General features: G+C 40.8%; 1 protein-coding gene and 1 long non-coding RNA gene across 6 annotated transcripts; both read right to left on the bottom strand.

The window, feature by feature from the left end:
* Positions 1 to 10,535: 10,535 nt before the first annotated feature.
* Positions 10,536 to 13,732, bottom strand: LOC111858418 (uncharacterized). The gene is made up of 3 exons (XR_002841582.2): positions 13,481 to 13,732; positions 11,855 to 11,940; positions 10,536 to 11,003 (listed from the first exon to the last, which is right to left on the bottom strand). It is a non-coding gene; the product is annotated as an uncharacterized lncRNA (long non-coding RNA).
* A 160-nt stretch (positions 13,733 to 13,892) lies between these two features.
* lrrc32 (leucine rich repeat containing 32) lies at positions 13,893 to 21,804 on the bottom strand. Of its 5 annotated transcripts, XM_023840225.2 has the most exons (5): positions 21,683 to 21,804; positions 20,722 to 20,867; positions 20,234 to 20,371; positions 19,186 to 19,312; positions 13,893 to 17,782 (listed from the first exon to the last, which is right to left on the bottom strand). In XM_023840225.2, exons 4-5 carry the CDS (start codon positions 19,270 to 19,272, stop codon positions 15,875 to 15,877), a joined length of 1,995 nt encoding a protein of 664 aa, XP_023695993.2. In that variant the 5' UTR covers positions 19,273 to 19,312; positions 20,234 to 20,371; positions 20,722 to 20,867; positions 21,683 to 21,804; the 3' UTR covers positions 13,893 to 15,874. The 5 variants fall into 5 exon arrangements, with proteins under 5 accessions (XP_023695993.2, XP_072569826.1, XP_072569824.1 ...); XM_072713725.1 differs by lacking the exon at positions 21,683 to 21,804 and having other exon boundaries at positions 19,186 to 19,276; positions 20,722 to 21,106; XM_072713723.1 differs by lacking the exon at positions 21,683 to 21,804 and having other exon boundaries at positions 20,722 to 21,105.
* Positions 21,805 to 24,753: the final 2,949 nt, after the last annotated feature.

The following is a 24,753-nucleotide window of genomic DNA, read 5'->3' as shown; positions in this document are numbered from 1 at the left end:
TCTTCAGTTTCACTGCTGTGTTGAAACGACTTCTTGGGAGTTGGGGGGGGGGGGGCTGCAGAGGGCGCTGGCAGCCCGCCACCTTCTTGGGGGTTCATGTGTTCACCATGTCTCTATATATTTCCCGAGGGTGGAGGTTTTGCTCCCCACGGCGTCGTGCTGAATCAGGCCTGTGACCCTACAACGCGTCATACAGCCTTTGCCGCCAAGTCACAGCCTCTGACATCAGTTGGCTCATCAAAGAGCAAAAAAAAATATAATAATCGTAAATCCTGACCCCTCCCCCCACCATCCTAAGATCCCTAAAAATTGAGACCAGACGTTCGAAAGCCTCTCTCCTTCCTGAGAGAACATACAATCCATTTTTTGATGTTAAGTCTCCCCAGGGATCAGGTTGTATGCCCTTATATTTGTTTTCCTTCTGAAACCTGAAATCCCACTCACTGCTCTAACTCATAACCTTAATATCTAACATAAATGTTCTGACATTGGTTTTTTTGCTTCCTCACCATCAGGTCAATCACAAAACAGAATTTTTCTGGCTGTATAGGTGCCATAAAACAGTAAGGACCGGTAAATTCGCAGTGAAATGTGAGTGCCCATACAATTCACTACACATTCAGGCTATCCTTTCCTTGTGTGAAGGGAAGCCTTGTACCCATTAGTTAAGTAAAACTTGTTGTTGATTATTTTGTTGTGTGTGCGTATCAGGAATTGCATAAGACGCTTGCCTGCTCCTCAACATCCTGCCACATGGTTTCAGATTCCCAGTGAGTTTCCTACAGTTCTTCCACACTGAGATGAAAAGCTGAGAAGGGCCCGATGGCCCCTCCAGTCTAAGCCCCGCCCCCCCCCCCCCCCCCCTGCCGTCCTGGCCACAGATTTGCTGGTTATCAGCCTGACAGTATCCCTGTGACCTGGTGACCCACCTGGCCTTCCCACGGTTTTGTCCCAGCCATGCCAGCACACGGCCAGCCGGCCCTCAGCTCGCTATTTAAATCTCATTTTTCCGTTCACATCTGCTTCTCTAATGTAGCACTGACACAAATTTCCAATTACTTTTTACTTTTTTTGGATTTCATTTGCCCCTCCCCAGTTTATTATTCCAGCTGGACGTCGCTGGTGTGTGTTTGTGAAGCTCTTAACATCTTCGACTTGTGCAACTAAAAGAAAACAAGCATTTTATATGACTGGGGTACTTTAGAAACTTGGCCAGAATGTTATTTTAACACACACGTTGTATTTAGGGGTCCCTTGCTGATCATTTTAATGAAGCAATGCTTTTTTTTTTCACTGGAATGTGAAATTTTGTAGAGCCCTATATAGCTGGGATTGCTATATACACCCAAGGCAAGATCTCTGTCTGGTGGCCTGTTGGTGTGTCTTCCTATGTTTCTGTGTCTGTTAAAAAGTATGCAGTCCAGTGACTGGGTAGTTGCAAATACATCCAAGTACATTGGGTCGAGAACCTTGCTCAAGGGCCTTGACAGATGTGACTATTCTGCTTAGGATGAGATTTGAATTGAAATCCTTTAGATCACAAGCACAGACATCTTGCCCATTGACCCACATGCTGCCTCTCTAAATGACCTATAATGCATTTGTGTGTGGTGGTGAACTTCGATGCATGCCTTGGTTATGCTCTCAGGGTAGGCTGTGCATCACTGTGAACCTCAAACGCCCAGACCAAAAGGAATTCAGGCAGGCGGACCCTTCGCTCATCCCTGTGGCATGTGGAGAATGACCGATTTCTTATCTCCGCTCTGAAGCTTCAGTATCTTACTGCTAGTTAACACCAGAAAACCCCTGGTCAGGAACCAGAAAGAAACACCATCCGTGAAGAAAATTATGTGGGAGAATGATCAGCCATGGCCGAAAAGAACCTCCAACATCACATTTTCCATCCGTTCCCAAAGCTCTTGACCTTTCTGTCAATGAAAGGATCACTCATGGATTCAGGCAAATGTAGGGTTTTGGGGATAGATACGGCAGCAGTCAGTTTGCATTGTAAATAACGGAGGTGGAATAGCTGTATGATGTAGTTATTTGCATAGTTCATTCAGACAACGCAAAGCATTTCAAAGGGAGGAAATTTCCTCATAACACTCTGCAATGGCCACTTGGTTACAGATGAAACATGTTACATGTTAGGATTTCTTTTTAAAAGCTTTGTTTACATATTCAAAGTATTGAATCTTGAATCTAGAGTTTCCCATTAAATTGTACAGTTTACATGTACAGTCACGTTGCTCAGTTATTGAAATGATAAACTTCACATTAATGGTGTGAGGTTGTTATTGGGCTGGTTATGTTCACAGAAGTTAGACAAAGGCATACAAATGCAGAGAAAGAAAAGCTTCAAGGATTTAAAAAAAAAAACAAAAAAAAAACTAATGAATAGGGAATGTCAGGCATTCAGGTAATTTCAGTCTGATAAGAGACGGCTGCCTGTCATTAATCGGGAGTAATTTGAACAACTTGTTAGGCTGGACCCCTCATCTGGCAAGTAAATAACATAGTAGGCCTGTGCCCATGTATTAACTGTAATGAAAACTCTTGCTATTCCAAGTCATGCAGTGATTGAAAAGACCAAGGATGTTCTTGGCCACCGTATCACATTTGGGGTTGTGATTCAGCATGGCTGACAAACTGAGGCTTCTCACCAGTGGCAGTGACGAGGAGATAAGGACCATGCACTGATTACAGCACTTTCCCACACCCACCACATGACAAACACCTAAGGGATGAGAACCTGAGTGCAGCCATGTGGCGGGTGATACCTCAGCACCACACTAGTCCCCAGTGGCTGGAGTGCCAATCCTACCACCAACCCCCAACCTTTTCCCCTATAAGATGGAGGATCTGCTTGCTGGTAGATTAATGTCATACCCAGGACGAAGCAATCGCATGTTACAAGCCTTGCTCAAGGGCCCAACGGAGTAGAATCACTCCAGGCATTCACGAGATTGAAACTAGCAACCTTCTGAATACTGGCACAAATCCTTAGCCTCAGAGTCACCACTCCAGCCTACAGCACAGTATGAGAAGAAAATCCCCCACAATGCTTCCCTTCGCCCCAGTGGCCATCGATGTGCCCTATCATGTCGCACTTCTCCCACAGCTCGAATACCAGCTGGAAATGGGTGGGGCAACAGATGCCTCTGATATGCCACCCGGTGTGGGTTTCAGCCCTTCTGAATATTGAGAAGCAAAACACAATGAGAGGCAGGGATAGTCCCAATTAACTCAAGTGGGCTTTATTGTCCTACCATCCATGTACAGGTATATAGTGGCACGAAATAACGTCCCCAAGGACTACGATGCAACTTCCAGGCTGCAAGATGATGATGATGATATTAATAAAGTGGGTTTTATTGTGATGCCATCTATATACAGGTACACAGTAGCACAAAATAATGTTCTCCCAAGACCACGGTCCAGCACACAGACAGCAAGTGACAGGGGGAGGGTTAAAGCCAAAATGGCCTTATCGATTGGTGATGGTTGGCTGCATCTCCACGCCCCCTCGCATGCGCTGGACTGTTTTGATCAGCCCTTCGGTTCTGCCGTTCGTGGATCCCGGTGGCCTGTCTCCCCACAACGATACCCGGTACCCAAAGAGCAATCGGGCCTTTTGCGATTTTTAACCTGTGCTGTGTCATCTTCTGTTCTCTGCCAAAGTGGTGACCACAAAAGACCCTGGAGAGGCCAAGCTTAAATTCAGTGTAAATTCAGGACCAAAACTGACAGTGCTTACACAGCACCTACATTTCTGCTGAGCAGTCCTATCCATTAATTTTTAATCTGTGACTTTCGTTCTTTCGAAAAGTGACGCCCGGGTGACGCAGGTTTCGGTTGCGCGTTAATTCAGACACTCCTTCACTTTGCCATTATACAACCACGATGCACTTTGAATGCAAACCTCATTGTGTGCTCTGTTCTAAAGTGGCAGACAGTCCAACACATGTCTGTGTTAGCAAATATGAAACCGTATATTCATGTGTGGGTTCAGGGTGGTTCGTGAGAATTTGCGCAAGACTTCTTTGTCACAGGAAAGTTATGGTTAATTTTCAGGGTAAACAATCTGCCCGATATAGAAATATCTGTAAATGCCTGTTCCCCAGATAAAACTATTTCCTCCTCTTCAGATGTCTTATATCACTCCAAAGTATTTAGGGGGGGGGGAGGGGGGGGTGGGTTTCCCAATATAATGATGTTTTGGCTGGCTGGTAAGTGTTTGCTCGACATAATGCCTTCTGCTGTCTATTTTCTTTAAATGTTCGGTCTGATTAACAAAAGTTTTGAGCCTTATAACAGCATTATTTTCCTAAATGGTTTATACATTTCAAACTTTACCAAAACATCCTGGCTTTCTTTGCCAAATTCTTGCCATCATGCATCTAGAGTAAGAAAATTCTACTCGTTCTGATAGCCTAATAACAGTCCTGTATTAATGGGCAGCCTGTAGTTTCCTTGCTTCACTGTACTAATATTTGTGTTTTATTAAACATTAATATAAACACCTGTGTGACTCTTTACTTATAAATCAGCAGTGATTCTTATCAGCATCATTTTCCTTGGTTTTCAAAATGCAAGCAGCTGTTGACGGTTTTTGTTATGACTTAATGGATTTGCAGCCTTGCAGCAAACAGCCAAACGTTCTGTCCTTATAGGCACTATATATATTTGGAAGCACAATGGAACATTATTCAATGCTAATTGTAATAATTTTCTTCTGGAAAATCAACCATGACTAGTTTGTTCTATTATAATTTTTTTGTTCATTTGCTGTGGTATAGGCAGTATAAAGCACTTTGAGGTGTGTGGTTATATGAGATAATCAACTCCAATTTGGTTAGCAGTTACGTCGATTACGTTTGTTTTCATCGTCGATTAGTTTCGTATAATCACACACCTTGTTGTGCTTTATCCCTTACTTAACAGAACGTGTCTACCAGTCAAATACTGTCCTGAAACGTAAACTCGGTGCATAACTTTCCTGTTGTAAACTATGAAGAGAGTTACCATATTAATCTATACTGTTTTCTGTAGCCAATCAGCTTGTTTTGTTGCTGGCAATATGGCAGCATACAGTAAGATCCAGGGAAACCTTCTGTGTATGCTTAGTGCAAACTGTAAGTAAGATAAGGTGTTGTTTAAGGCTTTGCCTGTTGATCGTTCTCCAGTGCAGCACACCACATTGACTTCTGCACAAGCAGCTAAGCAAGGCGGTTATGAACTCTGGCTATACTGGATTTGCTATCATTTTCCTGTTCTTCCTGTGTCTGTGTTATTTTATCATGGGAGTCTAATGTATTCCGGCCCATAATGTCTCTGAGACCCAATACAGCCACTTGGGAAACAATAAATAATAATAATAATAACATTAATAATAATAATAATAATAATAATAATAATGATGACAGAGAAGCAGTGGAAAAATTCATCCACCAATGGGGGAGCTGGTGTTGAAACAGGGGGGTCACATCAGGCCCCATATGTATACTAATGAATGTTTGTTCTTTCCCTGGGCGGTCTGAGGCACAGACCATGGGCCCGGGCAAACTACCAGGAGAAAAGGCGGATCCTGCACTGCGTGCATGATGGGAAGAGATAGGCACCCATGAGTGATGATGACGCAGGCCGCAGAAGCCAGTCTGTTTCACGTCTGGGGAGCACAAGTGCGTGTGTGCGTGTGTGCGTGGCTCCGTGTTCCATTACCCCAGCCTCTGCATTCCACCCACGACTCACACACCAGACTCAGACTTTAGGATTGCGTATTCTGAGAGGGTGAATGGACTACTCCCTTGTTTTAGTTCATCTGTCTGGTCTGACGGGTTGGGGGGGAAAGACACAGGAAATTCACTGGGTCGGTTCTGTTACACCCAATGGGCGTAAGGTAAACACCACATGGTTCAGAAACGGTGTCAAGATATGGCATCTGAAACACTAACCCATCGCCACAAGTGCACTCACTTACCCATTTTTGTATATAAACCAATCACTACCAAGACATTAAACAATGCGTGCCATGTAAAAACAGATCGTAACAATGTTACTACAACATTGTAGCAATTACCATGTTGGCAAGAACCCAGTAAACATTCTTTCATACAAAAACAGTCATACAAATGTGCCCGATTATAAGTTAATCTTAAGGCCTTAAGCAGCCTGAATACATTGAGTCAGACATTTTCACAGCTTATTCACAAACAGATATAGAATTTCAGTAGAATCTATTTAAACAGCATATTCTGGTGCTATTAATTCTTTTTAATTTGAACAATAAAGCCAGCAGACATCTGTAAACAAAGAGACATTTTTATTGTGCTAAAACGTAGGACAGATTGTTTATTTTTCGCCTCGAGGGGACTGGCTATTGTCCATTGTTCTCAGTGTACTTTTTTTAAATTTAATAAACACACTTGGTTTCAGAAAGTCAGACTTCAGGAACTATTTCCCTGTGTTTTTCAAAAAGTCTAGCGACTGGGAATCTGGACGCTTAAGATTCCAACAGCTCATGTCCATCAGTCTGAATATATTTTCTGCTTAGTCTTGGTAATTATTTTAAGTATGTGCAGAGCTAAATAGCCAATGTGCAATGTGCAGGGCTTCTTTGAAGAGATTTCTGGCCAGTTCAGGTTCAGGATACTCCGCTGTCACCGTGAGCAGAGTAAGCTGTGAAGCGGCACTGAGTCACAGGCGAAAGCTGTACCTTATCACTCATATGATGGGGAAGCAGAGGTACAACGAGTTCCACTCTGGGTCCATGGGGTCAGGGGAGCAGACGGCCCACCCTCTCAGCTCTTATCGCTGGCCACGTCACAGACGTGTGCACGAAGGGAACGAGAGTCAGAGGAAATTAAGCTTTTAGGTGGAGTGGCATGCAGTTATCAACAACATCTGCTTTTCGGTCTGGTGGGAGCTGTTTTTTTTTTTATTTTATCCTCTGCCGAGTTTCCCTCCTTTAAATGGGCGAACGATCCAAAAACAGCCTCAATTTCCAGACACAAGATTTTCTCTGCGTTTAGATAAATTTTTTGCTTGCTCAAGCTAGTAAAAAATATGTCGTATAAATGACTTTACAGTCACAACTGGATTGTTTTGTTTCTAATGTATAGGGTGCTTTTTAATATAAATAATTCTTATTGTGGGAGAGTTCACGGGAGTTTTGCCGGTGGTCCAAAAGCCTCCTACTCCTTGGGCGATGCTCACAGATGGGAAAAGCGTCAGGTCAAGGTCTTTGGGGATGGTTTCTTACGCAACCTGTCAGAACACGATGGAAATAGGCGGTCGGACTGTAAAGGAGGTCTGGTTGCACCACTCAGACCCTTTAAGTACAAGTTAAAGCTGCTCTGTTTAGTATTTGGTGGCGTAGGAGTTACTGTAGTATCTCTCTGTCCTCAGATACTGTATGGATACGATTTCTGAAGGTACACTGGGCAATTTCTATATCAGTGCAAATGAATTTTTGGTTCTAAGGAATTCTTGCTGCCGCCAAAAGCAACAATCATGTCTGACGTTGATGAATCATTAATCATTTTTTTGTAATATTGTATTGTACTTTGTCAGCATCTTGCAGCGAGGGTTGGGAAATTTGTGTGCTGTCCCCTGATATCTATATTGATGAATGCTTGTAATTCATTCCTGGTCCAATGGAATATTCAAAGTGGGCTTAGCATCGGACACCTGTCAAAACAGGGTGTCTTGAATAAAATGTGTTCCTCGGGCTGACGGCTAGACACCAGAGCTCTGTATTGTATGTACGCCTCGTCTGAGCCTCTGGAGGTCGCGTCATGTCATGGAAGTAACATAAATCAACTGGCTGTGGGAAGCAGCCGCCTAATTGATTCCACTTGTGCTTGTAAACTCTGTAACACTATTTAACTGCAAGACGACTCACTCAGGTTCTGAGGAAAATGGGGATAATTCTCCTGCTTTAAATATGAAGTAATCCATAAATAATTATAGTACACGAAGTTGTAATATTTTAAAATAATAACAAATAATATTTCTAATATAATATTATTTCTAATGTAATATTTCTAAAGTTTTTCTGTTCAAGTTCCAGGTCATTTTGTTGTTGTTGTTATTGTTGAATTGACGTAACGGTTAATTGTTATGCATTTTGAGAGTCCACCCACAGTTTCCAGTTACCAGCTATTCCAAAATAGACATTTTCTACCATTGCCGCGTCTAAGCTAACGTAACATTACAAAATAAAAATAAGCTTCAATTTTAAGCCTGTCGTTATATTAAAGCGGAAAAAACAGCGCCAAATGTTCCAGATTGAATCATATTAATTACGTACGTCTAAATGCTTAACCAGATCTGACGCATAACGGTACTGCGACGAAAATACGTGTGCGTTTTTTTAGAATTAGGAAAATAAATGGACGTATAAGTACGTTAAAAAACTTGTAAATCCAGCTGAAGGATCACTCGTTTTACTGGGGTAAATACTGCAATTAACTATTAATAATAAGTAAACAGCCATAAACTACTGCAGATAAGCATACAGGCACGTGTCTGGTTTGCCACTTCTGTCTCCTTTGCTATATTCTATATTAATCGCTAAAATGAAGATTGGTACTACGAGCAACTTGATGTTTGGTCTGAGAACATGTCGATGCCGGAGCGTCTGCGAGGCGGGCAGGAGACTGTGGGCGGGCGGCGCGCCGATCCGCCGCCTGTTTACCCTGGCAGCCGTAAAGGCGATGGGGAAGTAAGGGGCCAGACAGACTAACCTTTGCAACACTGTGAGGGGACGTGAAACCTCGACGTCACATGCCTGGATCCATTCTCATGCTCCTGTTTAATTTCTTAGTATCAGTATTTCTAGACAGTCAGTCGATTAGATATATAATTTTGAAAAATCAGGGTTGGCTGAGATGTTGGATGATTAAGTAATACTAATAATATTAAGTAATCGCTACAATGAAGATTGGTACTACGAGCAACTTGATGTTTGGTCTGAGAACATGTCGATGCCGGAGCGTCTGCGAGGCGGGCAGGAGACTGTGGGCGGGCGGCGCGCCGATAATTTATAATGAATAAAACCGAATGTAGATTAGAGAGTAAAATAGACAAGTGAATATTATTTTTAGAGTATTATCATTCTTACTTGCACTCAGATAGGACAGGTCTAAAAAGGACAGAGACATTATTGCATTTTTTTTTTATTGCACAATGATTTACTGCTGGGTATTTTCATGCACTATTAAATATGTTGTTTGGCTTTACTTTACTCCCAAGAAAAACGACCATTGCTGTGTTAGTGACTATTATGTGTTCGTTCTGTTTGATTATCGTTTGGCCCATTTGTTTGGGAAAACGAAATGTCAGCAGACAGTCTCTGTTCAAAATTATGAGACTTGAAATACCATAAAAAGCAGGGGTGGGGGGGGGGGGAAGAAAAGAAAAAAGAACTCCAGCAGCTGGCGCCGGGGGTGTAACATCTTCTGGCCCATATTTCAATTAGCATTTTCTCCAGCAGCACAGAGAGAAAGTTCCTCTTGGGAGCGATCAGCTAACTGGATATTAACCCTTAGCAGGCTTCTGGGGAAGCAAGCTGCATTCGCATAATGAGCTTTAGAGTCTAAATTAAGAGTAATAGACTATTACAAATAATAGGAGGTTTGTCAGGTACAATAAATCTGCAGCCAAAGCAGAGATTCTTTTACAAAAGTCTGGCAGGTGCCTAATGCTGAATTTACTACATATTGCAAATGTTGGTTCCTGTGTCGGTAGTCGCACAGACGTCTTTAACCATCAGGATATTCCTTCAGTAATGTAGTGTTGTCCCCAGGGTCAGTCCCTGGTAAGCCTCAAACCGAATGCCCTATGCGAAAAGCAGTGACGCTAACCACATCTTACACACTCAATACCGAGTCGCTTACAATCAATACAGTATTCTTTTACAGCTGTGTCTCAGTAGGGCGCTGGGTGTAGATTTTAAAGGGTTTCTTTCACTGAATTTGGTTTATTCACTGGTAATTTCCCTGGTAGAAATAGTAGCATGAAAGGGGGACACCCCAGAAGGGATGCCAGGCCATCACAGAGCACAAACACGCGCACATTCACATACACAGGCAATTTAAAGACACCGATTAGCCTCACTGTCTGTCTTTGGACTGCTGGATGAAATTGACAGAGGTGGAAAGTTCAGGTTCAGAAAGTATGAATCCAGACCAAGAGTTTGTTTCAACCAACCAGTTGAGTACTCTGTGGCTGTGACTCTTTATGCTTGGCTGGTTGGTTGAAATAAAATCTTGGTCTGGATTTGTACTTTCTGAACCTGAACTTTCCACCTCTGGAAATCTGAGTAGTTGGAGAGGAAATACAGGGGGAGAATGCATGCTCCACACACACAGAGTGTGTTTTATACAGTCTGCCTCAATTGTAATGCCTTCTGTTATTTTGTGTTATAATCTGCTATGGGGGGGGGGGGGGGGGTATTGTGGTTCTGGGATGTTGCCTCACACCACGGGGGCTGGGGGTTCCAAATCCACATCTGCTGTGAGTGTGAGAAGCTTGCAAGTTCTTCCTGTATCGTGCAGATTTCCTCCCATAATCCTAAAACATCCAGTGATGTAAATTGCCTATAAGGCCTGCTGCATGTTGTAGTGGCATCTTATTGTGGGTGTTCCTCTGCCCTGTGCTGCCTGTGATCGGTTCCAATCCACCTGTCATGCCCCAATCGTCCGCTCCCTCCGTTTGCCACACCCCCTCATTAACCCTGTGTGGATTCCCCGTGTTTACCAGCTGTTCCTGATCATTGTCATTAGTCCATGGTATTTAGTCTGCGTTTCCGTTTGTTTCCCCAGTCCGGTCATTGTGATGTCAATCTGCTTTGTTGCCTGTTCCTTCATGTTCGCTCCCATTAAACCCCGCATTTTCCTTGATCCTCTGCTTCCCTGGTCAGGGCGTGACACCACCTCACCCCTGACCAAGGACTGGATAAGGATTTGGGAGGTCGATGGATTACGGTTTGCTGCTTCTTTCTATAACATTAAAGGAAATGGGATTAAAGTGAGTGTTCCGTTTTTGCAGTGGCGGTTTCCTACTCACAAATCATAATAAACGTGTTTGTATTGCATGCACTGATCAGCTAGTGAAAGATTTATTCAAGGCTATAGCTTATGTTTAGTAATTAGTATCCGTCACTGTTTACTGTTGGTGCTAGATCAAGGAAAGGAAAATGCTTTATTAGAGCAGAGTATGTATACTGCATTTGGTTATCAAGGTTATCAATAGAAATATCTCTGTTGGTCAATTTTTAAAGCACCATCTATAGAAGCCAGGGATGCCCTAAAAGCTTATATTTTATGGTTAATTCTGATTACAGACAACATGTAGAGTGCTGATCAAGGCCCTTAACATAGAACCAGAATGTTAAATCAAATCAAGGTACTGAGATCTGCTTTTTCTCAACTCCGGCTGCTGGTGTTGGGTGGAAGGGGCCCACTGTAGTTAATTAAAATGAAAAAACTGTAATAAAAAACGTGCTTCTGCAAGACCTGGAGCTCTTTAGGCTTGTTTCTCCTTTGCTCTGATTCTTTCTGATGTGCTCATCGCGGGGAGCCGTCAGCTCATTTTGTACGATGTTTTGGGCTTTTAGACTAGAAGGATGTGGGTTCATGGACTAGAGCTCACAGATTCTGCTGTATGCTTGCAGAGATTGCTCCGCCTTGGGTTGTGGTTTTATTAAAACTTACTTTGTGTGGTCATACTTGGGTTCAGCCAGGAGAACCACAAATCATGGGTTTTCTTACTCATCGTACTTTTTGCAATAATTAGCAGCTACTTAACCACACAGCAATTTTTAAAACATCAATTTAGTCTTATCTCAAACCTCCATCTCTGGCTTCCTCTGAGATATGGTCCTCTGAGTCGAACTTCTGCCAGACACTGAATGGCCTCTGTCGCTCCGAATCGAAGCTGAAAGGAGATGCCATCACACATACGTTAGTGGCCAAAATTGTAGAAACACTTCCAATTTTTAGATATTGCATTATTCAACTGTTTCTCGTTGCTTGTTTAATTATTCAATGTATATTTGTAATATCATACACTAAATGATTAAATAAGTAACTGGAGCAACAGTTGAGTGAAGTTCTGAAAATTGGAAGTGTTTCCACAATTTTGGCCACTAATGTATAGGACCAGAGATCTGTCATGATTTACATACCCCACATTTCCAAACTCTGGTTTCCATCAGTGAAACATTAACATTTATGTGGCCTTAATGTTTTGATTAAGCACATTACTAACACGAGATGGGCTTTGACAAAGTCGGCTGGGGGGGGCTTCTTCATCCATGACCTAGACATCTAGGCATTTCCTCTGAGTGTCCAGTTTTTCTATTGGTGCTTCTGCCAGCCGCCTCTTCGGACAGTAGGTTCCCGCGGCAACCGGGTTCATGAAGGGCCTGTGAATCACGTAGGCTAAACCCAAGTCCTTCAACATGTTAAACTAGCCCGTAAAAACCCCCGCTCCTTGGGGAGTGCATAGGCGACGGAGTGAGGCTGAGTAGTGACTGACTGCCCCCCCCACACACACACACTCACTCCTCTGATGAAGGTTTTTCTGAGAACAGCCTATTTCGTTTTCCATTTGTGGACATAGAGTAAAGCCCTGAGAATGTTCACTTGGACAGCCTTAAAAGACGCCTACTGTACCTTTTGCGTTTATTCATAGCAGTATTTCTAAACTATGACATAATTTTAAAAACAACCTGACACTTTCCCAGTCTACATTAATCATTAAAACTGTTAAAACTAGAAATATTACTCCTGTACAGTGAGTGCAGCATTCACTGGAACTGGTTTAATTAAGTGTGGGGCTTCTATTGCTTCATAAAATACACTGTTATAATTGTTGTAATGACTTGTTTTCCATGTTTGTTTTAGAATTAGGCAGAAACTTTGTGGGGAAAAAACTGTTCTATAGCTTCCCAGAGTATTCTAGTTGATCTGTTTCTAATTCTATTAGAAAATCCTTAACATGTAGAAGAGAAAGTTGTTCCTGAATTAGCTACTGAAGGAATGATGATTACTTTGAAACCTTCATAAAAATGTCACAGCGTTGGAATCTGTATTTTTGATTGTGAATGGTGTCAAGTTTCTTTTAATCTTTCGTTTGAAATATCTTGTTGCCTTGGAAATTTCTTGTAAGACAGACATGCTGCCAGTCATGAAGAGGGTCATTGTGCTGATTCCTCATAGACAATAACACACTTTTACGTGTGGTTGTCTGCATGTTTCTTGCAATTTTCACATCTTTCCATAAATAAACGCAATCAGCACATACCAGGCTTACAAATTTCTGTAATCACTTTGGGAAAATTCATTTCACTTCATGAAGCAAAGGGTGCCTGAGTGTGAAGACTGTTACTTGGTTTCCGTGCCAAAAAAAATATTATTTTTACTGAAATATTGAACTCGTTCATCTCGCTGGTCTGATGTGCGTCAGCCCTTACCTTACCCGAAGATTCGATGTGTTCTGGGGTCTTTCCTGCAAATCTGCATCCTGTTTTCGGTTGTCAGAATGGTTTTGTTGTATCTTTGCCAGCCCAGCATATCCCAAGCTTTTGGTTATAAAAATAGAGGCAGCTTTTTTTTCTTAGACTCTACTCTGTCTTATAGCATACAGCCCATGTCCAGGAGAAAATGCAAGGCCATCGAAGGCCTTATCTTCAGAGACCGCTTTATTGACTGCTCTCATAGGGAGGCTATTATTAAGCATCTTGCCAAAGACACATGGGAAACACAGTGGGACAAAGTTGTCGTCTTCTTGTCTGTGGCATGAAAATTGTTTACTAGTACTTAGAGGCTATTATTGTTTGTTCTACCCATTCAAAAACCCCACAAGTCAAAACAGCAGACCAGTGCTTGGATAGAGGGATAATTTACTTAAGAAAAAGTACAAAACATATAAATATATAAACAGAATATATTTTACTCTAAAACATACATTTCCATGATAACACATCCTTCATATAGTTACGGATTAAACCAGAACATACAAGCAAAGGCAGACAATGAAAGCAGGTTCTCACATGGTGCAGGTGTGTAATTATATTGATTACTATTGAATATTCTTTTTTAGTGATCCAGTCAGACAGCTGAGCATCAGATACTGTATACTGTGAAACATTAAAATATCAAAGTGCACTGGCTTTTTTTTTTTTTTTCTTTTTGTTTCTCAAATAAATGCCTATTAATATCTACAAGAAAGGGAGACACTCCTTCTAAAGGAATCTCTGTTCATCTGAACTTAGTAACACCTCTAGATAATTTCCACTAACATTCTTTGAGCCCATTTTTCAATAATATATCCCGAGCATGGCAATACCGTATCATATTTCCATTATCAGTTCTGCAGGTATGCAAATATAACTGAAAAATGTTTAAAACATTATTTCTTGAAAATTGGATGCTTTGACAGTTGAAAGAGTTACAGCAAGGGTTGGGATCTAAACAGGGTTTAAAGCACATCGATATCCATGTCAATACATCGTGTTGATAATCAGTCGTACAAATCATCCCTAAAATGCAAACCACCCAAGAAGAGGAACAACTAATGAAGCAAAAGAGGCATTTTGGGGAAAATGCATTCTTTTTGCTGATTAGCAATGACTGTTTTGTTACTCTGGAGTTTGAGTGATATGAAGCAGATCACACCTATAAACCTGAATGCCTTTACTCTGGCTGTGGTTTACTCAGACAGCGACTACGCATGCCAGGTAAATTCCCCACAATAGAACAGAGAGTACACTTTGTTCTTACAATGCTCATTTATTCTCCTAACACAGTTTAAATGTGTAGAAATAAGCACCATGAAGTGCCAACTTGTTTTGGGAAAAAGAGAACACTGTCTATCCCTTCTTTTTTAAGCTTACTAATCTCTGGAATCGTTTAATTGATCAAAACCCTGCCTTGCCAGATGATTCACGGCACTTTCATGTAAGGAAAAGGCTAACCTCAAAACTGCGGGTAAATGTGATACAAGTCTGCATCAGGAAATCCGCATTCCTGGAATGCACACTTTGAATCGCACACGGTCATTTAGCACAGACTTCGGCTAAATGAGTCCATAATGCTTGGACAACAACAGGAAAACTATCCACAGGGCAGTACAAGCTGTGAAAACATCCATCCATCTTCCAGCTGCTGGGGCAGAGGGGAGGCTGCCGTCTTCCCCAGGCAGCACAGGGCTCTACGCCCTGAACAGGATGCCAGTACTGTGAAAACGTCACATTTTTACACAGGTGTCCTGACAGCGACACCTTCCTGTTTTGGCCTGACCATAGCTCATACTGTGACACATTTTTCTGTAAATAGATGACAAAATAATACTCACTGTTGCTGTTCCACAGGAATTACACAACGGTGAAAATACACTATATATTTGCATATGTGGGCTATGTTTCAAGCCTTTTCATTTCTGTTGTGTTGTCATTTTATTGCTTGCGATGTGACATCTATCTGAAAGTCTTACCATAGTATGACAGATGGCCTATATGACAAGTTGTCACAATATCATATACCTACAATCCATAAAACACAAGCATAGTTGTTATAATTATTAAAGTGCAAAATATTGACCTACTTTATCAAAAATAAGACTATAATGATGTAATCCAACCAAAAAATATATTGCTTTTTTGAAATAATAATTTTGATTGCAAAGCATAACTGTATATCTAAGTTATTTCCTGCAAATCAAGTAATAATACTTTTTTTGCAGTTGACGATGCAATAGTTAAATTCAAATAAATTTTACCAATGGTCTACCCACACTGAGCACTTCATGTAGGAATACTCGATTTAGTCTAGCATGTGGTACTTTTTCCTATTTCTAGAATGGTTTATCATGCCTTATAACTTCCTCTTAGGCGGTATGCCCGAGTGTGGCATATTCTGGACAGGAGAACCAGGACTGCCACCAAAATCAGAGACATGGTGATAATGATGATGATGATGTACACGTTTTTTTGGTCCATTGTCGCACAGTGTTTCTGTGATAATCTTGCAATGTTTATCTCAATGTGTTTGGAGTCCTGGGTGTATTGACACATTGCAGTAGCAATGTCAGGGATGTCCACAGTGGATTTCTGGACCATCTGCAGGAACCTCAGGCTGTTACAGCAGCTCAGAGGGTTGGATCCAAGATAGAGTTTTTTCAGCGTTTTCCCCAGCATCTGCACTGTGTTGTACTCCAGTGTGATGAGACTATTATTCTGAAGGTTTAGAGACTCAATGGAAGACTCTTTGTTCCATACTGGGAGAGCAGTCAGGTTATTAGCGGACACATCCAAATTCTGGAGGCAACTCAAGCAAGACAAGTCATAGTTTAGCATGTGAAGCTGGTTCCCCCTAAGGGACAGGTAAGTCAATGATGTTTCCAAGCCAACTAAAGCGTTCTTGTCAATTTTTATACCTGCATTATAGGATAAATCCAGGACCTTCAATCCACTTCCAGAGAAAGCATACTGGGGTAAAGATTGCAGGCTGTTTCTGGTCAGATATAAGTAATGCAGAGTTGAGATGTTGGATAAAATAATGCAATCACTTTCCTCCAAATTCTGCCTTCTTGGGGGAAGATCACAGATTTTTAGGAGGTTCTCTTGAAGGTGAAGGTCTCTAATGCTGGGAAGTCTGCGGAAAATGTAGGAATCCTTGACACTGAGTGAGTTGGCCTGCAGATAGAGCTCCTCTAAGGACTGGAGCGTGTTTTCTCCAAAGGAGAGATTCTGCAGGGCATTAAAACTCAAATCGAGGATCTTCAGGGAATTTAAAGGACTATCATGGTCAATGTAGAATGCCTCCATACAGTTGTTACTTAGATTTAACATCTCCAGGGATGCCATGTTGTTGAAAAATGATGATGGGATACGTTTAATTTGATTGTAACTTAAGTCTAGGTATCGGAGTTTTGTTAGATTATTATATACATTTTCAGTGTAATCTGTGAATCTACTTTCATCATTGATCATGAACTCTGTCTGCTCTGTAGTGAGCATAGTGTTAACGCCTGTCAGAAGGTTTCTGGATAAATCAAGATGTATTAGCTTGTTTCTTCTTGGGAGAAAGGGAAAGTAATGCATTTTGTTTTCCCTAAGGTCAAGATACAAAAGTTCATACTCGCGATCCCAGTCCCTAGTCTGAAATGACTCCATGCTGTTTTGACTCAGGTTTAACGTCTTTAGCTGCAAAAGGTTAAAGTCAGTGATACAAGTGATAGAGTTCATGGACAGATCAAGCTCAGAGAGATGTGGCATCGAGTTAAATGCTCCTCCCTCAATCTCAAGGATGACATTGTTGTGAAGATCAATGTTCCTCAGAGATTTTGATCTGAAAAAGGTGTTGTTGGTGATTTTGGTGATGCTGTTACCCTCAAGTGAAAGGTTCAGAAGTGCTGGGGCATCCTCCAAGAAATAATCAGTCATGCCTGTGTACAAGCCATTGCCTATAAGATCTAGTTTTCTCACAGAGGAGAGAGGCCCAACTGAAGTCTTTGACAAAGCAATGATATATAAATCATTTCGGGAAAGATCCAGAACCTGAAGATTTGTCATGTTTTTGAAAAGGCCTGGCTGAATGAACTGAATCTTGTTTGAGTGGAGATTGAGGTGGTGAACTGAGGTGTAGGAGGACATGAGTTCTTGCGTAAGGTTCTCGAGAAGGTTGTATGAAAGGTCCAACTTGTAAATGCCAGGAGGTAGCTCTCTAGGGATGGTTTTCAGATTCCGGTGTGTGCAGTTTGCATCCCTGTCCACCTGAGCAAAGAAAGCAGCAAACCCAAGTGAGAAAGATATAGATTATGCTAAGACCTCTCACATGCAGCCAGATAAAGTTTCACTTAGGTTTTCCTTACAGAAATATCAAGCAAAACAAAAAAAAAATCGTATTAATGAATTTAGCAACAGAGATTCCTAAATACATTTCTGTAAACCACAAGAATTTTGCCATTATGTTCATTCCGATTCTCCTAGCACACTAAAATATCAGAACAAAAGGATTTGCTTTAAGAGTCTTGTGCAAACTAGGCAATACCAAAGAACCGATCTTCAGTCTATAAACAAATAAGAAATATAAACACGATTACTATTACTGTTTTTCCTGCAAACCCACTGAGAAACAGGAAGTTCAATGTGATTCCCTGATTTTATTGGTTACAGATGCTGTATGCCTCCAGCTATATGTGAAATAAATGAGATTATATCAATCCAAATGTTGTACTTCCATCATTGTCTAGATTCTTGGAAAAACAATTTCAGCACAGACTGCAGACTGTGGACTTCTTTTGCAGACAAAGCACCCTGTGTAACGTCAGGTCCAGATTAATACCTGAAGGTAAGAACATTCCTTTCTGCATAGCAGTCCTAGGTCTTGGGTTTTAACTCAATCCATTTGGTCCAGAATGTGGAGGCACTTTACCCAAACATGCGCCATGGATAGCAGCCAAAACACATTCATCACCATGAAGGTGTGCAGCCCAGACTACCACACATTGCCGCTTTACTCATGTCAGAGCCCATCTAAAGCCATCCCGCTCCCTAAGCTGCATGGACTATAGGACGAATTATGTGCACCTTAATGCAGCCTTAAGTACTGCAACTCAAATTTCAAAAGTCAGCATATGGCATTGTCGTGTGCTCACATATCCTCTTTCCAAGAAAATTCCCCTCACAAACACCCTTGCAGAAGTAAAAGTGTGTAAAACACATGTCAGCGATGGTAGCCATGGCTACAGGCGGAAATTACATTCCATGAACTGACTGCAAATATTGCATTTTTAATTCTATATAAAAAAGACAAAAATAAACACATAAGAGAATAACGGTGTGCTGTATTTAAAAATAAAAATGTTTACATGTTTTAATTACCTTCATAAGAGCACAAAAATACAAAAAAGGTCATTTTTATCATGAAAACCATTAAAACCTTTTCTGGTATTTTTTTCCTGTGAAACCCATGTAATTATTAAATTACATTTAATGATGCTGTTTATAATGATCAAAGTTCAGTACCGTTGCCTCCAGTCTGACATAGAAGATTCCCACAACTTCCCACAACAGAGCAGGTGGGCAGAGTAAAACGATTCCTCTGTGAAGGTGTATGAATGTGCGCCTGATTTCAGCCATCCAGGTGCAGCTCACCTCTCGGTGCGGTCACTTACCACTCGGCAGTGGGTGACCGGCCGGGGATGGTAGGTGGCGGTGACTCCATTTATAGCAACCAACAACATCCAGAGGTGGACTCCCATTGTGCTGCGAAGGGAGCAGAAGGGGACTGAGCACTACCTACTGTGCTCAGCAAGAGTAGAAACATGGGTTATGACTCAACACGTGTCTGACTTCCCTCCAAGACCCGGAGCAGCCTAAATCATTATCACACGCACATAACTAACAGTGTCAGAGCTTGGTGGAGAATAATTATTGCTGTTTCTTTGGTATGTTTTAATGGGAGAACTTTAACTAAGAACTGATCCAGTAGCAGCCCACAATATATTTAAATAGAGTGTTTACATTTTAGGGATTAACGTTCACTTAAAGTACCCCAGTACCAAAAGTGAAAACAACACAAGTACAGCTCTCTGTACTGACACACATGCTAAACACCACCAGTATATTTCTATTTTTATCATTAATTCTTTTATTCTTTGCTTATATGACACCGAAGGAAATACCCACATACCAAGCCTACACAACATCCTTAAAGGTTAGTAGTTGCCCCAGGAGTAAAACACAATAATATGTATAATGTTTCCCACACAATAAAGGGGGGGGGGGTGCCTTTAACTATTAGTATCTACAATACCTGCAATAGCTCTTAACGAAAACGCACTAATACACGTACTATATTGTTACCTTTTACAATAATATGCTGTTTAATCACACCTGCAAATATCACAGAGAAATAAATCTGTCACTCACCAGACCTCATTTTGCACTGATCTATTTCTCCGTTTTAGCCGCAAAACTATAATTTATTACTTTCAAAGTTAATTTAATAATTAATAAGGGCACTATTAATTGATAAAAAAAAAACTATTAGGCAATACGTTCAAAATAGAACATGCACTTCCCCGTAATGTCTTCTCGCTCGTACAGATTAACACAAGTAAAGTTCCTCATTTTGCTTGTATTTTAATCCACAATAATATAAAGAGGCAAACCGCAAAGTCTAAACCACTATCAAACCCCTAAAATGGAGTCACGTTTTACCTTTTTTTTGCAGGTATTACTTTGGCCAGCCGAGTGAAGCGGTCATATCGCTCTTGATGCGCCCTGACATCCCGCGATCCTGAGAAATTGCCTCTTCTGCCGAGCACCTCTCAGCTGCATTCGCCAGCTAAACGCATCCTGTGGGAATTTCCTGCATCATTGTTTTTTCCATTTTTTTCTTGCTTCTTTCTACAATGCCTTATTTGGAACCGATGTGTCCCTCTTCTCCCTCTCCCTTTGCAGTCAGCAACGTAGGAAACACGGTCCCAATCCAATTTTGATCTTGCAGTACACCCGTGACTCTACACTTTGGTAGTATCTCAGATTCATATGTCATAAGGTATAACGTTGCAATATATAATCTGTGAAACGTAACAATGGATTGAAACTGACGAGTCCTGAAAGAGCTATTAATTAGTGTTTAATAACTAACATGATTCATGCAGTGCAAAAGCCTAGTAAAAGATGTGAAGGCACATGCAACATACCTGGCAGAAGAGTCAGTGTTGATTTTCTATGCAATTTGCTGTCCAGTCAGTGTCCCTATATGTAGATAACTGGGCTGGGGATTACCCACAGATAAGAGAGCGGGATTCCCAGTTTAATCCTCATGGATTCGAGCTCAGAAATTCCTCTTTTGTTTTTTATTTCCGGAATATGCAGATGAAAAAGAACATTTAAACGGATGAGTTTATTTTAAAAAGGAACATATTCATAAACCGACCGACGGGACGCAACGATTTTGTTTCAAGCATAGTACCTTAAAAGTGGTATAAGTACTATAACAAAATAATACAAGCAATTCAATACAAGCATGACATGAAATGAAACTGAATATTCAGGATATGCCTATATATATACACACACGCTACTCTGCATCGAAGTCACATTTATTTTGAATTCTTGTAACATGAAGAGGAGACTTCTGAGCTCGTAAAATTCTTACTATAAAATACAGGAAAATGTCTCCCTCTTGTGAGTAAAATCGTTGAGCAATATATAGATATGGAATGATCTGTAAATTTTTGTATTTCAAATGACCGTTTATCAGGGTTGCCAACTCCCACGCATCTGGCATGACATTCACGCTTTCAGACTCGCGATCACGCAAAAAATCTTACGGCAAATCTGTATTATTCCATTATGAACCTAAAATTAGCTACATCAAAACCACTGGGGTAGTTTGCAAACCCTACAGACTATTTACAAGGTAATAAATCCGTTATATGCATGCAAATGCGTGTGCAGCATTTGAATTGAAAATGTCACTCCAGCCAGCTGACCAAGCTTGGCAACCCTGATATATGATGTTCTGAAGACAGTCAACATTTTAATTTCCTGTTTAGCGCTCATTCGTCATTTACAATCCAGTGTCTTTTTTCTCTCCCCATTTTATGATGTCTAAAATGAAAGGCAGATGTTACCTCTAAAACTCCTCAACATACTGACCATTTAAAAAAAAAATGAAATCCATCCATATCTCCATCTTCCGATCGCTTATCCAGTGCAGAAAAGATTATTTAATATATGCAAGGCAAAATTAGGTTGCGGATAATACACTACTGTGAAACAGACCATTTGCATAGGAAGTGCATGTAACACACATCTTAATTCATCTGAAACCAAGGAACATTATTTTCCCGCGTCGATATGGAAACGTGCACATCACGTCACGCGCGGTACCATCCACAAAGGCCGTCATCCGCCATGTTGGTGCACCGTTTCCCGTTAGCTGTTACTGTCCTTGCTCGTTTGCTGCGTTTGTCATGGTCAGGTCAGCAGCCCAGACCCTTAACAGAGTTAGCAGGGATCTTTTTTGTAAATGGTAAGAATAAGGCTAAAATTACTAGTGTTTCTCTTTGTTAGGTTGTGTAGACATTAGTACTGATCTTCGTTAGTTGGTGAACATCGGCTGATTTTTTTTTAAAGCATACTAACACTACTGTGTATCTCATGATACCCGTTATGTTTACGGCTATGGCGAATGATGTAATATGAAGTAATTTTATGTATTTTTGTGCCACATGATTCACATTTATATATATATATATATATATATATACCAGGGCTCTCAAGTTTTGAGGACAGGCAAGAGTGACATTCCATATGATGCCTTTTCATTGGTTGTTGTGTTGCGTTTAACCCAGATACAATAGTAATATTTTCTGATTGGCTATTGTGTAGGCCCTTTCTTTTTTTGACTGGCTGGTAAGTACAGGCTCTAATGGTGCGTTCGTTCTTTTTTTTTTTTTTTTTTTTTTTTTATTAACTCAGTGCCACAGGAACAAGAGGTATTACACAATCATGTCGAGTTAACATTAGCTGCTAGAGAAAAAGAAGGAATAAAATAGAAAAAAAAGAAAAGAAAATACATTACATAAATTTCAATAATTTTAGAGCATTACATGTTTTCAGTGCTTTTTTGTTTTTTGTTTGTTCCAGGAGATTTACATACAATTTAAAGTCGTTAATAAAATGAGAAAAATTTGGTTTACACCGAGCCCACTTTTTCTTATGTATATGGAATTTTCCTAATAAAATAAACAAATGTATAATATGTTGTTCTTTACAATTCAACCTTTCACTTTCGGTGCGTTCGTTCTCTCCAAGGCGGAACTCGGATAAAAACGTCACGAATAACATCACTTCCCGTCGGAAACACGCCTCTTTTATGACGTTTAAGTCGGACAAGATTTTGTTGTCCGAGTTGCCCCTGTGACGTAATTTCAACATGCCGGCTTACACACTCAACAGTAATTCTATTTTATAAATATCATGACCGTAAACAGTATCCTAGCATGCAATATGAATATCAGATTTTTACCAGACTTGTTAGTGTCTTTGGTTTGTTTGTAGTTTGTTTGCCTCTCGAAAAGAGACTGTACTAAAATATTTTATAAAGCTTTTAATGTGGTTTGACTAGTTCGTATTTCTTGTTTGTTTATCTCTCGGAAAAAATAATCTCACTCCAAATCTGCTAAAACATAAAGCAACAACACACAGCAGCGTGTTCATGGAGGCAGACATGTTTGTTCCGAGATGTGGTAGCTTGAACGGGAGATTGTCGGACGTCACTCAACTCAGAATTTCCGAGTTCCGAGAGAAAAACAAACGCACCAATATGGCATTATGACTGCAGCGGAGACGCGCTTGTTTTATAGTGGGGCGCTACTGTGCCCCGGTCTGAGAAATATTTGGCGCTGCGGAATATTAGCCTACAAATTATTTTTCCGCGTGAGAAATACAATGTGTGGCGGGAGTGCGTGACAAAGGACTGAAAAGAGTGACTGTCACGCTCAATGCGTGACACTTGAGAGCCCTGATATACTGTATATGACATTATGTAAAAAAAAAAATGTTTGATTTTTTTTTTTTTAAACGACGTGAAACATATTCTAAAAGCCATTCTTATCCTTTCACGTTAGGCAAACCAGCCAGTATACGTATTACAGAGACAACATGGGACACAGCAGTCTGTCAGCATCACAGACATCAAGGATGATACATGAAAAATTGGAAATAGTTGGATTGGTCTTTAATGGTGGCCCAATATGATATGTTTTCATGGGGCCCAAAATCTCTAGCAGTGCCTCTACTGGTAGTTTTTTTTGTACTAGGTATATGTATAGATTCTTAGAGGTCTGTGATTTGTCCTTAATTCTTTCTTTTTAGCATGTCCCAAGTTTTTCCTCTTACAGTATTGCTTATGCACCAGGGATCATTGTTCTAAATTTGCCTTTTTACCATGAATGAATGCCATTCTTCATCTGAATGAACACGTCTTGCTATCAGATCTGACTGTTTGTATATGTACATTTTTGTGAAGCGGTGCTTGCAATTTCAGAATTGCCATCCCATTTGCTGGATAAGCCTTTTACAGAAGTATCTCTCTCACGATAACAATAGCAGATATGCCACGAGTTGTTTTTGCTTTTTCCACAGTGAGCAGATCTCTCAAATTAGGGTACATAATTTACATAATTGCATTAACCAAAATATTAGGTCTGATTTAATTATTCTTTTTGACAGTAAAATCATTATTTGATGCTTGTGCAACACTGGTAACAAATTGCAAAACATTTCTGTCACAGCCAGGAGCATTGCTAGTGTTAAGATGTCCAAGGATTAGCCCTGTTTATGAAACTGAGAGCATGGCTGTTGAAGCATCTGAGCTAAACAAATCATTTGGGGCTCGTTTGAATTCATTTGGGGCTTCAGCCTAGCAACAGTTCTGGTGACAGCTGATGACACGTCTGCCTCACAACCCTCACCTCCCATAGTTGAACAATCAGTGGTGCAGTAAATGAGGTTGAGGGGGTGGTTCTGAATGATTCAGGGGCACAGACATGGATGGGGACCCTGAATCATACCTGCAGTCTAGCAGTGGGTGTTCAGGTAAGCTTTTGTCAGGGGGTGTAGAATTTCTAGGCTCCCGGGAGTACTATGGAGCTTTTATCACATCTAGATGTGAAACCAAAGTGTTCCCTGTATTTTCAAGTAGCGAGAATATGCTGTGAGCA

Source organism: Paramormyrops kingsleyae, chromosome 6 (assembly GCF_048594095.1).
Source record: "Paramormyrops kingsleyae isolate MSU_618 chromosome 6, PKINGS_0.4, whole genome shotgun sequence".
NCBI classification, from domain to species: domain Eukaryota; kingdom Metazoa; phylum Chordata; class Actinopteri; order Osteoglossiformes; family Mormyridae; genus Paramormyrops; species Paramormyrops kingsleyae.
The sequence above is the reverse complement of the archived record's forward strand: the minus strand, read 5'-3'. Positions and strand labels throughout refer to the sequence as shown.

Coding starts and splice junctions, on each gene's coding strand:
- lrrc32 (XM_023840225.2), bottom strand. CDS start 19,272: ATGGGAGTCCACCTCTGGATGTTGTTGGTTGCTATAAATGGAGTCACC. Junction 17,783..19,185: donor CGGTCACCCACTGCCGAGTG/GTAAGTGACCGC, acceptor TTCTTTGCTCAG/GTGGACAGGGATGCAAACTG.